The 14,307-nt window shown below is 34.9% G+C and overlaps 2 protein-coding genes across 13 annotated transcripts in view; both read left to right on the top strand.

Moving 5' to 3' along the window:
- Nucleotides 1–80: 80 nt before the first annotated feature.
- Nucleotides 81–1,903, top strand: LOC123672689 (delta(3,5)-Delta(2,4)-dienoyl-CoA isomerase, mitochondrial). Of its 2 annotated transcripts, XM_045606918.1 has the most exons (8): nucleotides 89–286; nucleotides 355–386; nucleotides 436–583; nucleotides 641–729; nucleotides 783–1,027; nucleotides 1,146–1,309; nucleotides 1,522–1,648; nucleotides 1,710–1,903. In XM_045606918.1, the coding sequence occupies exons 3-8, from the start codon at nucleotides 465–467 to the stop codon at nucleotides 1,806–1,808; spliced, it is 843 nt and encodes a 280-aa protein (XP_045462874.1). In that variant the 5' UTR covers nucleotides 89–286; nucleotides 355–386; nucleotides 436–464; the 3' UTR covers nucleotides 1,809–1,903. The 2 variants fall into 2 exon arrangements, with proteins under 2 accessions (XP_045462873.1, XP_045462874.1); XM_045606917.1 differs by having other exon boundaries at nucleotides 81–386.
- A 1,832-nt stretch (nucleotides 1,904–3,735) lies between these two features.
- Nucleotides 3,736–14,307, top strand: part of LOC123672683 (glucose transporter type 1) — a 53,669-nt gene continuing 43,097 nt past the window's right edge. For 3 of the 11 annotated variants that reach the window (XM_045606907.1, XM_045606911.1, XM_045606904.1), the window contains exon 1: nucleotides 3,739–4,005. The gene's annotated coding sequence lies outside the window, so the exon portion shown is untranslated. Of the gene's footprint in view, nucleotides 4,006–12,823; nucleotides 13,259–14,307 lie in introns of those variants that run through there. The other 8 variants (XM_045606900.1, XM_045606897.1, XM_045606902.1 and 5 more) reach the window with 6 other exon arrangements.

Raw genomic sequence — 14,307 nt, 5'->3', positions numbered from 1 at the left:
TTCAACCTAAACTTTCTCGTGTTGTCAATAATATGAGATGAAAATTGCGATTATTCACCGATATTTCAAATTTCATTTCAGTCTCAAGGCTCAAGTTTAAAATTTATGAAGACTAATCATATTCAATTTCTTAACTTTGAATTATTATCAAACTAATAAATTAATAGATTTATTGCAAATAACAAATTCTCCAATTTCGTGTGTACTTTGATCCCTTTTGCAAGCAACGAATTATATTTTAGCAGAATTATTAGGATTGCATCTATTAAAACTGTTTTTAATTTTTGTAGGTTGAAGTATAATTGAAGATCAGAACATTTTTGAGTTTATTATGATGTTCAAAAATATTTTTAGGTCAGCAAATCTAATTTCCCACTTTAATAGAGGTAAAAGTAATAAATTTCTAACAATTTTCATTTCATTATGGTTTTTTAGGAAATAATTTATTAGTGAGAACTGTGAAAATGTCTTCAGCTACGAACTCATACCAGACTTTGAATGTCACAGTTCCAAAAGAATTTTTATATCATGTTGAACTCAACCGGCCAAATAATTTGAATGCCATGAATGATACATTATGGATGTGAGTTTTCAATATTAGTTTTCCAAGTGGATGATGTTCTTAATATGCATTTTTTAGGGAGATAAAGAACTGTTTCCAAACTTTAGGCCATGATGAAAATTGTAGGGTAATTGTTCTGTCCGGTGCTGGAAAGATTTTTTGCGCAGGTAATTTTGCTAATTCTTGCAAGAACATCAGCTAATATTTGGTAACAATGCAGGTTTAGATTTCTTGGAGGCATCACAAATGGGGGAAAAGTTGGCTGATCATGAAGATATAGCTAGACGAGCTAAAATTTTGAAAGAGCAGATCGTACGATATCAAGAATGTATGACATCATTGGAATTATGTAGGAAACCTGTTCTAGCTGCAGTACATTCTGCTTGTGTAGGGGCAGGTGTCGATATGATAACTGCTGCAGATATGAGATATTGTACACAAGATGCTTGGTTCCAGGTTAAAGAGGTATGTAGTAATCTTTTAAAATTAATTTCACAAATTATTCTAAGTTTCCATGTGAATTATGTTTTCAATTGTAATTTATACATTTGTTTTGGATTATATTCATAAAACTATTTTTTAGGTAGATATTGGAATGGCAGCTGATGTTGGAACACTTCAGAGGTTACCGAAAGTAATAGGTAACGACAGTTTGGCAAGAGAGTTATGTTATACAGCTCGAAAACTTAAATCTGAAGAAGCTGCATCAATTGGACTTGTTTCAAAAGTGTTTCCAGATAAGGAGAGGTGAATTACTACTTTATGTATGCTAAAAATTTAAGTGGAATCTTTCATTTTCAATTTTCCAGTGATAAGATTCTCGCACAATTTTCCTTTAGATTTTGTTCCACCATTTTGTACCTGATTTCTTAATTTCGGTTTGATCGGTATTTTGAAAAACGACTTTACCATATCTTACATTTTATTGTATATCTATGTGAATTTCCAATTTTTTTCAGTATGATGCAGGGTGTTATGACAATAGCAGCTACAATTGCTAGCAAAAGTCCAGTAGCTGTTCAGATAACGAAGGAGAATTTGATTCATTCTAGAGATCACACTGTTCAGGAGGGTTTAGATCATATTGTAAGTGTAATATTTCGCAACTATTACTTTTATCAAGTTTTTGAGAAACATTTAATTTTAGGCTTCTTACAACCAAATGGCCTTACAAAGTGAAGATTTTATAAATGCTACAGTTGCAGCAGCAACCAAAGAAAAGAATGTACTTTTTGCAAAACTGTAAAATTAAGCTCAAAAGTTACTGTTAAGAATATTTCATGCTGTTTTATATTTATATATTATATGAATGTTTAAATCAATAAACATATATTTTCTTGAGTTGGCAATTATTTTTGAGTAGTATTTTACATTAAAAAATGAAACAGCATTCAGTGCAATACATAACTTGATAGTTCTCATTTTTCAATAATGATTAATGATTCGTTATTTGTCGTATTGTAGACAAAGTGATTTTTTTTTTACACGATAGAAGAGTACCAGTACCACTTTCAAATTTGTATACAATATGATGAATTGTGACTCTTTTAACTGAATAATGTCGTCAATGAATTCTTTTCGAATTTATCTCAGTATTCATAAATGAACACTGATTTCAATAAAACAATTTAACAATTACTAAACTTCGTTGAAGCGTGTATCTTTCCTCGATTAAATGGCATAACCTAACCTATTGAACACAAATGACATAAGAAATGTCAAAAATAATACAGTGTTGCCATTAAAACCATTTTGAATTGTATAATTTCTATTTATGAACCCTATATAAGATTTAACATTTCAATCATTTTCAGGCGAGAGCTTCAGATATGTAAAAAAAGTTGTTTTTAAGGATTTTTTTACGGAAATTCTTGGAAAATCGCCTAGTGTATACGATCTGTTAGTGTGACGTGACACACCGCCATTTTTGGTTCTTCTGTCAGTGTTCGGAATCCAAACAAATACATTGTCATACAAATCAGTACGGTTTTGTTGAAGAAATTGGCTTATTTTCATAAATAACAGTATTCGAGGAACGATTTCAGTATTAATTGATAGACAGAAGGAACGAGGTTAATACCAGTAAGTTTGTATCCTGTATCATTCCCCAGATTTTGTAAAAAGCCGTGTTTATTAGTTGAAATTCAAGTTCGAACTTACTGGCATTAATCCCGTTCCTTCTGTCTATCAAATAATAGTAAAATCGTTCCTTAAATAATCTTATTTATCAAAATAAGCCAATTTCTCCAACGACAACGTACTAATTTGAATGACAATTTGTTTGTTTGGATTCCGAACATTGACAGGAGAACCAAAAATGGCGGTGTGTGACGTCACACTAATACAGCGTATTCCAATTGAAAACCCCAATATAAGATTTAACATTTCAACCATTTTCAGGCGAGGGCTTCAGATATGTAAAAAAAGTTGTTTTTAAGGATTTTTTACGGAAATTCTTGGAAAATCGCCTAGTGTATTCGAATAATAAAATCCAGTGAAGGAAACGGCTCAAAATTTGTAATTTACAGACATTGTAACGAAACGAACGATCAAAAATTACATCTATATAAGATTTTGCTGAAATTTAGCCATATCGATTTATAGAATTATCTAAAAATTTAGTTATGTAGATTGTTTTCTGTTATCTTGTCAAATGGTGAAAGTTACAAGAATGACAGACTCTTCATGAGAAAAAACGGAGTACCCACTTATTTTATTTTATTTTCACATTTACACGCATACAAATTTCGAGAAGCACGCAAAAGCTGACTTCACACAAACGCTTTTTTTATTTTTTGCACGTTCACCTGTCCAAAACGGTTTTATATTCATCCCTGATTATGTCGACGCAGTAATTTTAACTCAAAATTTCTAAACTCACATAAATACTAATTCAAACAAGCGCACAAAACTTCTCAACGTAACGTCAACCATTTCCTAATCACATACAAGAAAAAACCTAAATTACAAATTCCATCCGTCAATTTTCAACCTCAGACAACATCTAAAACCCCCACCCGAAAAAAACCCAAACAAAAAAACGCGTCGCCAACTTTTTTCCCCAAAACCCCGTACAATTCCGCCCAACTTGGCAACCGCGCTCCCGCCGACTTGGCAACGCCGCGCCAACGAGTGGCAGCGTTTCTTACCCAGCCAGGTATCGATCGTTTCGGCGCAGAAAGCCAGCCACAGCCCGTGGCACTCAGAGGCCCTCTCTTGTCGACCATTTGGGGCGTCGCCTAAGTATTGCAGCAGGAGGACCAGCAGGAGAGTGGTGCCGTGACCAGGACGAGAAAGCAAAAGGACCAAAACGGGGAAGACGCGGGAGCGCGGGTGTATGTGTGTGTAGTGGTGCCTGAGAGAGAGAAAGAGAGAGACAGCCTTGAGGAGGGCCCCCCAAGACATGGGCCCCCACCTCGGTGCACGTCCGACGTGTTGAACAGGTAGGAACCAGCACCCAAGAAGTCCCCCTAACATCTAGGTCAGTTTGAGTAGAGGCCCTGCTCGAACGGAGAAGTTGGGCAGTGGGTTACCCCCTTTATACCTTCTACAATTGCCGATTCACATCCTCCAGGTGGTTTTTTCACTTTCAAAGACCTCAAAATCCAGTGTTACCTAAGGCTCAGACCTCCTGCTGCTACACAACCTTTCCCCAGTCAAAAAACTGCGAACCCACCCAAGGAATTTCCAGCTAAAGTAAAACATACACTACAGGTTTTACCCGAAGATTGAGAAATATTATTTGTATCTATCAAATCTGACTGGGTTCAAATCAAATGCCATTCGAGCGGTGAAAATCAACATCGAAAGCTCGAAAACCTGTTCCCCCTTGTTTACTGTTTACTCAGGGCCTAGACAAATCTCGTAGAATCAACACGATACTATCGATCAACTTCACCCAGAACCATCTGAATTATTGCCGATTAAGTTTTCGTTAAAAAAAATACTTACTTCGGTAAACGATAAAAAAACGGTGACTTTGTCAGATTCAAATTAATCATAATTGCGATTAATCTTATTTCAACCGTGAAATAGATGTAGGAATAGAGTTTTGAGTTCATCCACTTCAACCGATGCAGTTCTTGACATGTTTTGTCCTCGATTGCATTCTTCGGGAATCGATATCTAACAATAGATTAACACTATAATCGATCTAATACCCATAGCTATACAAACTGTCTTGATTTACAACTTTTAATTCTCAATTAAATTTTAATTACTTCATTATAATGAAACTTAATAAACATGTGCTTCCAAAATGGTGAAAACGCCAGTTAAGCAAATTGATACGCTGAGCCATGAAGTTCTGAACGAAAAATACAAAAATAACAACGTTTATATTATCATTAATCTCCAATTGAGTTTTTATCGAATCAAAACTTATTATTATACAATATGAATCAATGAAGTTATGATTGCTATGAACTGAAGCATGTATGAATAATAGGAAATTAGGTATATCGCCAGTCCATAATGATAGACAACATAAAAAACATTATTTTCGAGGAGTTATGAACCGAATCGTGTAAACGTCTAGGGAGTAACAATTTGAGGGAATAACAGCTATTATTGCCAGTGTTATCCTATTTTTAATAAAAACTTCATTGCCAATAACTGAGATAAATCAGTTTGTTTTGTTGATAGGACATGCATGAAAAAAGTATTCTCCTATCAGTATTTTGCAAATAAGTATCCAAATTTACGTGCATTTCAACATAAACGTATTTCCTATCAAGTTAAATGTTAGTACTTTATATACAGGATGTTCTACAATCTCTATGACAAATTTTGAGAGATGAAAGCTGCACTTATTCAGAAGATTTTTTTCCTATGAACATAGGATCGAATCTTTTTCTTTTAGAAGTTATAAGAATTTGAAAAAAAAATCTTATCGTCGTCGTTTTGTTATTTGGTTTGCTGCATCTTGAATTCAGTCAAGTTATTGTTGATGAGATGTGAATTCAACATGGTAGACAATCTGCTTCTATGACCCCATAAATAAAATCTAACGGATTGAGATCCGGTGAACGAGGTGGCCATAGCATTAGTCCCCCTGGACCAATTCATTTATTCGCGAAATTTTCATTCAACAAAGCTGTTACTTGTCTCCTTCAGTGTGGAGGTACATAATCATGCTGATACCACTTATTTCCAACATTGTTGAGCTCTAGATCACCAATGTAGTCAAAAAGATTGTGCTTCGAGAAATTTTCATACAAATCTGTTGTATTTTCGTTAATAGTCCTACTTTCAATTCAAACATGAAAATAGATTATTTCAAATTCTAGTAACTTCAAACGAAAACGAATAAGACCTAAGTTCATAGAAAAAAAAAATGTACAAGTATTGGCACAACTTTCATGTGTCAAAGTTTATCATAGATCTTCTAGAACACCTTGACTATATTTATAAAAAACTTTCCAAGAAAAATTCAAAGGATACGTTGTTTTTTTCGATATTTTTGACGTATCATTTTATCGACTGGGCATGATTCATTTTTGGATATCATAAATATCTCTAGCTATAATATGTTTTACAGGTAATATCCTGGATAAGTTTATAAGAGTATTAGATGTTATCGAATACGTGGGCAGTTTGTTATATTAAGATTTTCGCATGTAACGAATGAAAATTGATTTAGCTTTCAACTGTTTTATCAATATTTCTTCAATATCGCATGTGAAACTTTTAGCGATAACAAAATTCTTTTTCTATAAATAACAAAATTGAGCACATTTCGAAAAGCAGAAAGGAATAGGATTACTTTAAGTTCAATCGTACACACTATACAATCAATCTTGCAGTGAACATGGCATGTCCCATCTATATTCTGTTTTCAATCCTTTATCGCATGTCATGTAGAACATGGAAATATTGCACTCAAACATCTTAGGCAAACAACGTGAAACTTAAATGGAGTTTTGTGTACAGAGTAAACTCAATATTCTTCATGTTCGCTATTTCATTTATGTCATATATTGTTTTTGTTATGCATGTTTTGATTCTACATCTTTTTATATCTTTGAAGTGATTGAAGTAGCACACTGCTAGAGGTCATACTACAGGGGGTACTGAGGGTTAAACTCCCTTACGAAAGAAATTTTTTCACCTAATATTTGTATTGAAACCTCAGAGTAATAAACATAGAGAGTGGGAGCATATGTCATTTTCAGTAAGCAAATTTTGTTCTCAACATGAACTGTCAAATTAGGCATGAAGCGCGCGGAAATGAAAACATATCAGTAATACGATATTTCACTCAATTCGCGAGTTTATCCACAAAGAACGCATTTCTATGTCCCAAAGTGAACCAACGTTTCATATCAACTCGAAATATATTGAAATAAATACCTAGATCTATCAGAAATTCAGAAAACAAACTACAAGCGCCAATCGATGTGAAACAACCGATGACACTAGGAGAGCAAGAGTTGCCAAACCTTGGATTTCAGCAGGTAGATACAGAAAATAATAAATATTCTGCTTATTATAAATTCGACAATTAGGAAAAAGATCGGATACCAAATATTCAAATTCGCATATTTAATCGGGAATCACTCGAATAAATATATTTCATTCAATATACTATGTATTCATAACGATAAAGTAAAATTGTGGCTTTGAAAATATACAAACAATCCGACAACGTAATCTAACCATGTTGGAGACATGTAAAAATTGCGTCTACTCCTTCTTTCTATGTTTATTACTCTATGATTGAAACCATATATTTATAGAGAAGCTTTATTTGTCAGTTTTTTAATTGCCATATCTTCAACAGTTTGTTGTAGCCTCTTGATTATTTCTGTATCAATTTCCATATTCCTATCTCTAGCGGTTTTCGAGTAATTGGTTGATTTACTACTTTCTTCGTGTACAGCTTCAATTAAACATTATTTACTTCAGTACGAGTACGAAATTCCTTCCAAACGATGTAAAACATGTTCCTATTATTTATATCAGAAAGAATGTCGATATCAAGAAATATTTTGAGTTGATTGCATTCCCGAAATGACAAGGTATTGATAAGAGAGACATAAGAAAATTTTTTGGCGGTTGATGCTGACGAATAATTTCCCTACATTTGTATTGGTCCATTTTTAATAATGGTGTAGTTTTCACTTGTCAATTGTCAAAAGATGACAGCTTCAAAAGTGACAGCTGCCCAGATAGTGAGCTATTCAAAATGAAGTCTTGCACTTAAAACTTCACGGATCACCTCTGTACAAATCCGCATTATCGAAGAAATTATAAAAGTTTCGAAGGACGTAAGTAGTGAACTGAATTATGGAACGTAACCCATTTGGCAATCCGCATTCATACATGTGTAACCAGGCCACGTACATAGGCAAATTTGAGCCATCAACTTGTTTTTGGATCGGCACGATATGATGGTTAAGGAAAAATGGGTCGAACTTTAGCTAAATTGACTTTCCGGTCGCTTGAACGACGTGATATGAAGAATTCTCGCAGATTTGTCACGAAAGGTACAGACGAAGAGTGTATACGAGGGATGTTCAGGAAGTAACATGTTATTTGGTTTGGATCAAGTGGGGATCAAGTGGGGATTTTAGCAATATGCGGTTGGTAGTTATCTCCATCCAACCAGTTTACGATTCTTTCAAGAATATACACGGTGGGTTTTTGAAAATTTGCCATTTCAAAAAAAGTCGAGAAGACAAAGATCTGGTGAGTTGAACAGTTATACCAGAAATCTTGTCAACCACTGAAATAAAAGCACGCAACTAACGGGTGTTTTTTTTCGAGGTATATTTTTAAGTTGGCATTACTGTTCAAGATGGCGACCGATTTAACATCTGTCAAGTGATTTATTCTCAGTTTGGTTTGGAAATTCATCATGAATAGACTTACGCCTGAACAAGGCTTGCAAATAGTGCAATTTTATTTCGAAAATAATGGTTCTGTGCAGATTACGTATCGCGCACTACGTCCATTTTATTTTGTTTAGCGATGAAGCGCATTTCTGGTTGAATGGCTACGTCAACAAACAAAACTGCCGCATTTGGATTGAAGCTAATCCTCAAGTGTATGTCGAAACATCCTTACATCCAGAAAAACTGTTTGGTGCGCTTTATGGGCTGGTGGAATCATTGGTTCGTACTTCTTCAAAAACGATGATGGCCAGAACGTTACAGTCAATGGTGATCGGTATAGAGCCATGATTACTAACTTTTTCATTCCTGAATTGAACAACCATGATGTCCAGGAGCTGTGGTTCCAACAAGACGGCGCAACGTGTCACACAGCTCGTGCCACAATCGATTTATTGAAATACACGTTTGGCGAACGCCTAATTTCACGTTTTGGACCGCTAGACTAGCTTCTGTGGGGCTATGTAAAGTCATTGGTCTATGCGGATAAGCCACAAACCCTTGACCATTTGGAAGACAACATTCGCCGTGTTATCGCCGATATACGGCCACAAATGTTGGAAAAAGTAATCGAAAATTGGACGTCCAGATTGGACTACATCCGAGCCAGCTGTGGCGGTCATAGGCTAGAAAGCATATTTAAAATGTAAAGATTATCTTGCGGATAAATAAAATTCATGTCAATCGAATAATCCATCGTTGTTTTATTGCAATTTAAAGTTCTATAGCTCCAAAAAAACACCCTTTATATCTCAATCCGACAACGTAATCTAACCATGTTGGGGACATGTAAAAATTGAATATATTTCCTCTATCTATGTTTATTACTCTATGTACTTACTTAACGTCAGTGCTTTTTTTCATTTAATTTTGGCAATATAAACATTTCAAATCATTTATTTTTCAATTAATGATTCCAGATGCTCATAATTCGAAACAGTAAACAAAAATAAGCTGAACAGCTGTGCCAGAATTCTTGTCGACCAACGAAATAAAAGCACGCAACGACAAACCTGTCCATCCCTGGCATTATCCAGGAAAAGCATCAATCCATCCCCTCCATTACCCATACTTTACTCATATTATCATTTATTCCGATGATCTGTCAAGCCATTCAGCTCAAATCTCTCTTCTCTCGTTGCCTAAATCGGATCAACTTTACGTTAAGATTGTGTGAAGTTTGAGAAATGTATACCTCATTTGAATACCGGCACTGTGATGGATGGCGCGCGGCTTCAAAATCACGGTTAAATTCGGCAATGAGAATTTGTAGCGAGCCAAGATCCAAGCCATTCAAATAATCACTTAGAGAGAGGGAGATCTCCTCGTATCCAAGACGAACAAAAAAGTGGATGCGCGCAAGTATTTGCTATGATTGATCGGGGGGTTTTGAAGAGGATTACCGTCTAATTTGATGTGGATTTATTTGGGGAAAGAATGGGGTTGTCGTAATTGATTCCCAACATTTTGGAATTCCTGGTTGTGAAGGGGGAATTGTTGTGGTTGTAAAATGGTGGATGCGCCGAGTTTTGTCTAGAATAGTAATTTAGTTGTTAGGTTGAGCCAAATTGGACACTACTGAAGGGTAAGTCCTATTTTTGATGAGGATTTATTGGCGGGAAAGAATGGGGTTGTAGGAAGAGATTTCCAACGTTCTAGATCTTTTAGTTACGCAGGAAAAATTGTTGTGGTTGCAAAATGGCAGATGCGCAGAGTTTGATATAGAACACTTTTGAAAGGGAAGTCCTATTTCTATACTAGATAGATGGAAACTGATGAATATGTCTGAGGTCAATTTTCTTGAGGAACTCATTGGCGATAACCGCAACTCCATAGCTATCACCGTTACTTAGTTACAGGGTGTTTTTTCGAAAATGTTTATTTCAGAAATATCGCTATAACTTTTCTTCTGTTGGAAGTTATTCATTTCTGTAAAAACATTCTTGTAGTAATTTTTTACGTAGAATTCAATGACGTTGATTGAATTTTCAGCAAACTGATATTTTATGAGATCTATGAATATTTTTTTCAAAAGGGACACCCCGTATATTTTTATAATAACAAATGAGACTTGTAATAGGATTTTTTATCGATAATTGTACCAATTCAGGGAGTTGGAATACAAACGGAAATGACAAATTTCTCTGATCATTTTAGGAAGAAAAGGGCTTTGTTTTCGAGATACAGGGTGTTAAATTTTATTTTTTTTCAAGTTTTTCTCTCATAGCACCATCCTTTTACAAGATATTCAACTTAAATTTGGCATAGATATTCCAATTCGAAGTTCTCATCATGTCATATGCTAATTTTGAATGCAAATCTACAGGGTGGAATTTTTTTAGAACAGTACCCTCTTCTTTCCTCTAGAGGAAAAAAGAGGGCAAAAAAAGTTCTAGAACTTTTTGTGGGGGACTTCTGGTAGTTTAGAAAAATGTGAAATGAAAATTTGGTCCTGTAGGTACTACACTTTTTGGTTTGTTGCAGTTTTGTTGTATCTGCTACCAATTTCGAGAAGAAAATTCCAACAATTCTCTAGTTATCCTCAGGAATATCCAAATTATTATAAAGATCAAGTTAGTAAGCTGTGAAGAATAAGTTAATTATAAGCTTTGGAACTTATTTACCCAATCTCTAGCGAAGATAATAGAAGATTCGATAAACTGGTATAATCATAACAAAAAACTAGGACTACAAGAAACACCCTGTAACTCGAAAACAAAGCGTTTGCGGGCTCATGTTTATATGACTTTTTTTTTAGAAATTATCCAAGTGATCTCTCATTTTCTTTAGTACCTCCAATTTAGGAACACCCTGTATAACTTTTTGAAAAATATTCTTGACTGAACCCAAACTAATGGAATTTAACCGGAAAAGTTAATAAACTAACAAACACTATCATTAACACCAATTGAGCGCTTCGTTAGATTCCTAAGGATCATAAAAAGAATTAACAAATTCTCACAATCATTGTTTACAACGTTCACACATATTAATTCTGTAAAAAGCTTAATTCGTTAAGCAAACATGTTTAATTCCACACACGATCGAAATTTTGCTCGTAAAATTATTTCTAGTACCTTACGATTTGCGCGCATGATCTTAATTTTGCGCCACCAGTGGTGGTTCGTGATCTGAGAGTTATCATGGAAGAACTTTAATTTATATTTGTGTAGAGCAGTCTGTGACTTCCGGAAAACACAGAAAGAAACTAAAATTCGATGTTTCTGTAACTAAATTTGACATTTAAAGATCTGTAATGAATTATTCGTAATTGAAAATTGTATTGGTTTATGAATTTCTTAACACTCCCAAAGAAAAATGAATTATAATTCATTAAATGTGAATTTAGTTATCCAAACATTGAATTTGAGTTTCTTTCTGTGTTTTTCGGAAGTCACAGAACGTTACATCCAGAAAAACTGACTGTTTGGTGCGCTTTATGGGCTGGTGGAATCATACTTCTTCAAAAATGATGATGGCCAGAACGTTACAGTCAATGGTGATCGGTATAGAGCCATGATTACTAACTTTTTCATTCCTGAATCGAACAACCATGATGTCCAGGAGCTGTGGTTCCAACAAGACGGCGCAACATGTCACACAGCTCGTGCCACAATCGATTTATTGAAAGACACGTTTGGTGACCGCCTAATTTCACGTTTGGACCTGTGAATTGGCCTCCAAGATCTTGTGATTTAACACCTCTAGACTACTTTCTGTGGGGCTATGTATAGTCATTGGTCTATGCGGATAAACCACAAACACTTGACCATTTGGAAGACAACATTCGCCGTGTTATTGCCGATATACGGCCACAAATGTTGGAAAAAGTCATCGAAAATTGGACGTCCAGATTGGACTACATCCGAGCCAGCCGAGTGGCAGTCATATGCCAGAAATCATATTTAAAATGTAATGCCACAAGATTATCTTGCGGATAAATAAAATTCATGTCAATCGAATATTCCATCGTTGTTTAATTGCAATTTAAAGTTCTATAGTTCTAAAAAAACACCCTTTATAATATGTGTTATAATATACTGGGTGTTCCATTTGAAATAAGGAAGAAGTAGTCTGTTTTCGGTATAACCGGAAGTTGTAGAGATCTGAAAATATTTAAGGGTGAAAGATACTTGTTTCAAACCCCAATATGCAAATTTTCAGCTCAAAATTAAGACTAGTTCTTCATGAACGAGCCACCCTGAATTACGTACTTGACGATGAAAATCGTCAGATCTGGATCTTCAGTTTCAGTCGTTCGATCCAACCTTGTATCTTATGCAGCGCACTTCCAACACCCGCCACTGCTATCATCCACATTGACCATGAATCTTAAATTCAAATTGTGGAAACGACAATACCAGTCCTAGGCCACTCAATACATATTCTTATTGAATCCCCCTATAATCTCATTACGTTTTCTGTGATCCCAAACAATGAGAATCCTATTTGAACAAGTTTCAATGAATGGCTTAGCTCTTTAATACCGGGATTTGAATAATCACCAAGAACAGATTATCTCATTATCCGTTGAAGTCAACATTTGATTAGCTGGTTCTTGTATCGAGCATTTTAGAAAGTAGAAGCGATTGTCTGTCCAGTCGAGAAGTCAGTCGAAATACCGGTGTTGTGGTTACCACGTTCAAAATAATGCAACTTGTCTAGTAACTGTGATAACATTCCTTTAAAAACATTGTTTTTCTGTGTGCGGGGTTCAAGTGTAACAACGTGAATATAGACAGTACTTTGCTGCTGCATCAGGACTGTATTTGTTTATGGCAGTTGAGGAGCACGGTAAGTTCAGGTTGGTGGAGACTACGATGTTTGTTTTTATATGTTGATAAACTCGTATCAAACGTTGGTAAAAACGTATCTTCAGTTTGGTGTTTGAATTCGTGTTTTGGTGCTAGGTTTGGATTTGTGTCAATGATTTTGAAGCAAGGGCTGAAGCATATGATAGAAATAGCGTATCACCGGAAATATGAGATAAACCTATAAAACTATCGCGATATAAGTATACAAAATGTTCTATTTCCATCAGTTCCTGAATTTCTATGTAATTTATACGTTAGTGCCAGAAATGTTGCAGAACTAGTTCGAGGTTTGATTCACTGGTGAAAGATTTTTGATCAAATTTAATTCTGCCTATCCATGAATATAGTAACTTTCGAAAAAAAGTTGTTGAAATTTTTAGAGTTTGTTTGAGGCCTCAGTATGCTGGTAAAATTCTTCAATGGGCAAAAGCCACTTCTGAAATCCCGTTCTTAGATATAACAATCTGAATTTTAAACATTTGCAATTGCTAAGGAAATGAACGAACATCCATAAAATTTTCACAGTTCATGTTTTGTAATGTGGCAATCATTAAAAATTAAAGATACACCATTTTTGTGGATGGTTTTCTGAGCGCTCGTTCCTTGGAGAGGTCACATTTTGTTCCAATGTCTGTATTTTTTTAATTTTGAGCCGGGATTGGTTTCAAACGATAAGGTTTCACTCATTGACGATGAATACCTTCTCAAATTCAATTTTGTCTGTCGGGTCGTCCGTAAACATGATAACTCACGAACAGAGAGACCCAGAAATTTCAAATTTAGGAATGAAAATTTGCATTAGGATGTAGAATGACAATTTGAAGCCTCTTGCAAATTTTGTATGTTGATCCATAGAGAAAACCATAGAAAGTTATAAAGAAAATCGAAAAAATACCCAACACCACGAAACTGCTAGAGTTGAGATTTTGGGTGCTGATATGAACTGAAAATTTCTCACTCCGTGCAGAATTTCGAGCTGATCACTTCTACAGAATCATAGAAAATTCAAAAAGAATATTAGAGAATAAATACCCAGTAT

The sequence above is a fragment of the Harmonia axyridis genome, chromosome 2, assembly GCF_914767665.1.
Source record: "Harmonia axyridis chromosome 2, icHarAxyr1.1, whole genome shotgun sequence".
Lineage (NCBI taxonomy): Eukaryota > Metazoa > Arthropoda > Insecta > Coleoptera > Coccinellidae > Harmonia > Harmonia axyridis.
Note: the sequence above shows the minus strand (reverse complement) of the source record. Positions and strands in the feature narration are given on the sequence as shown.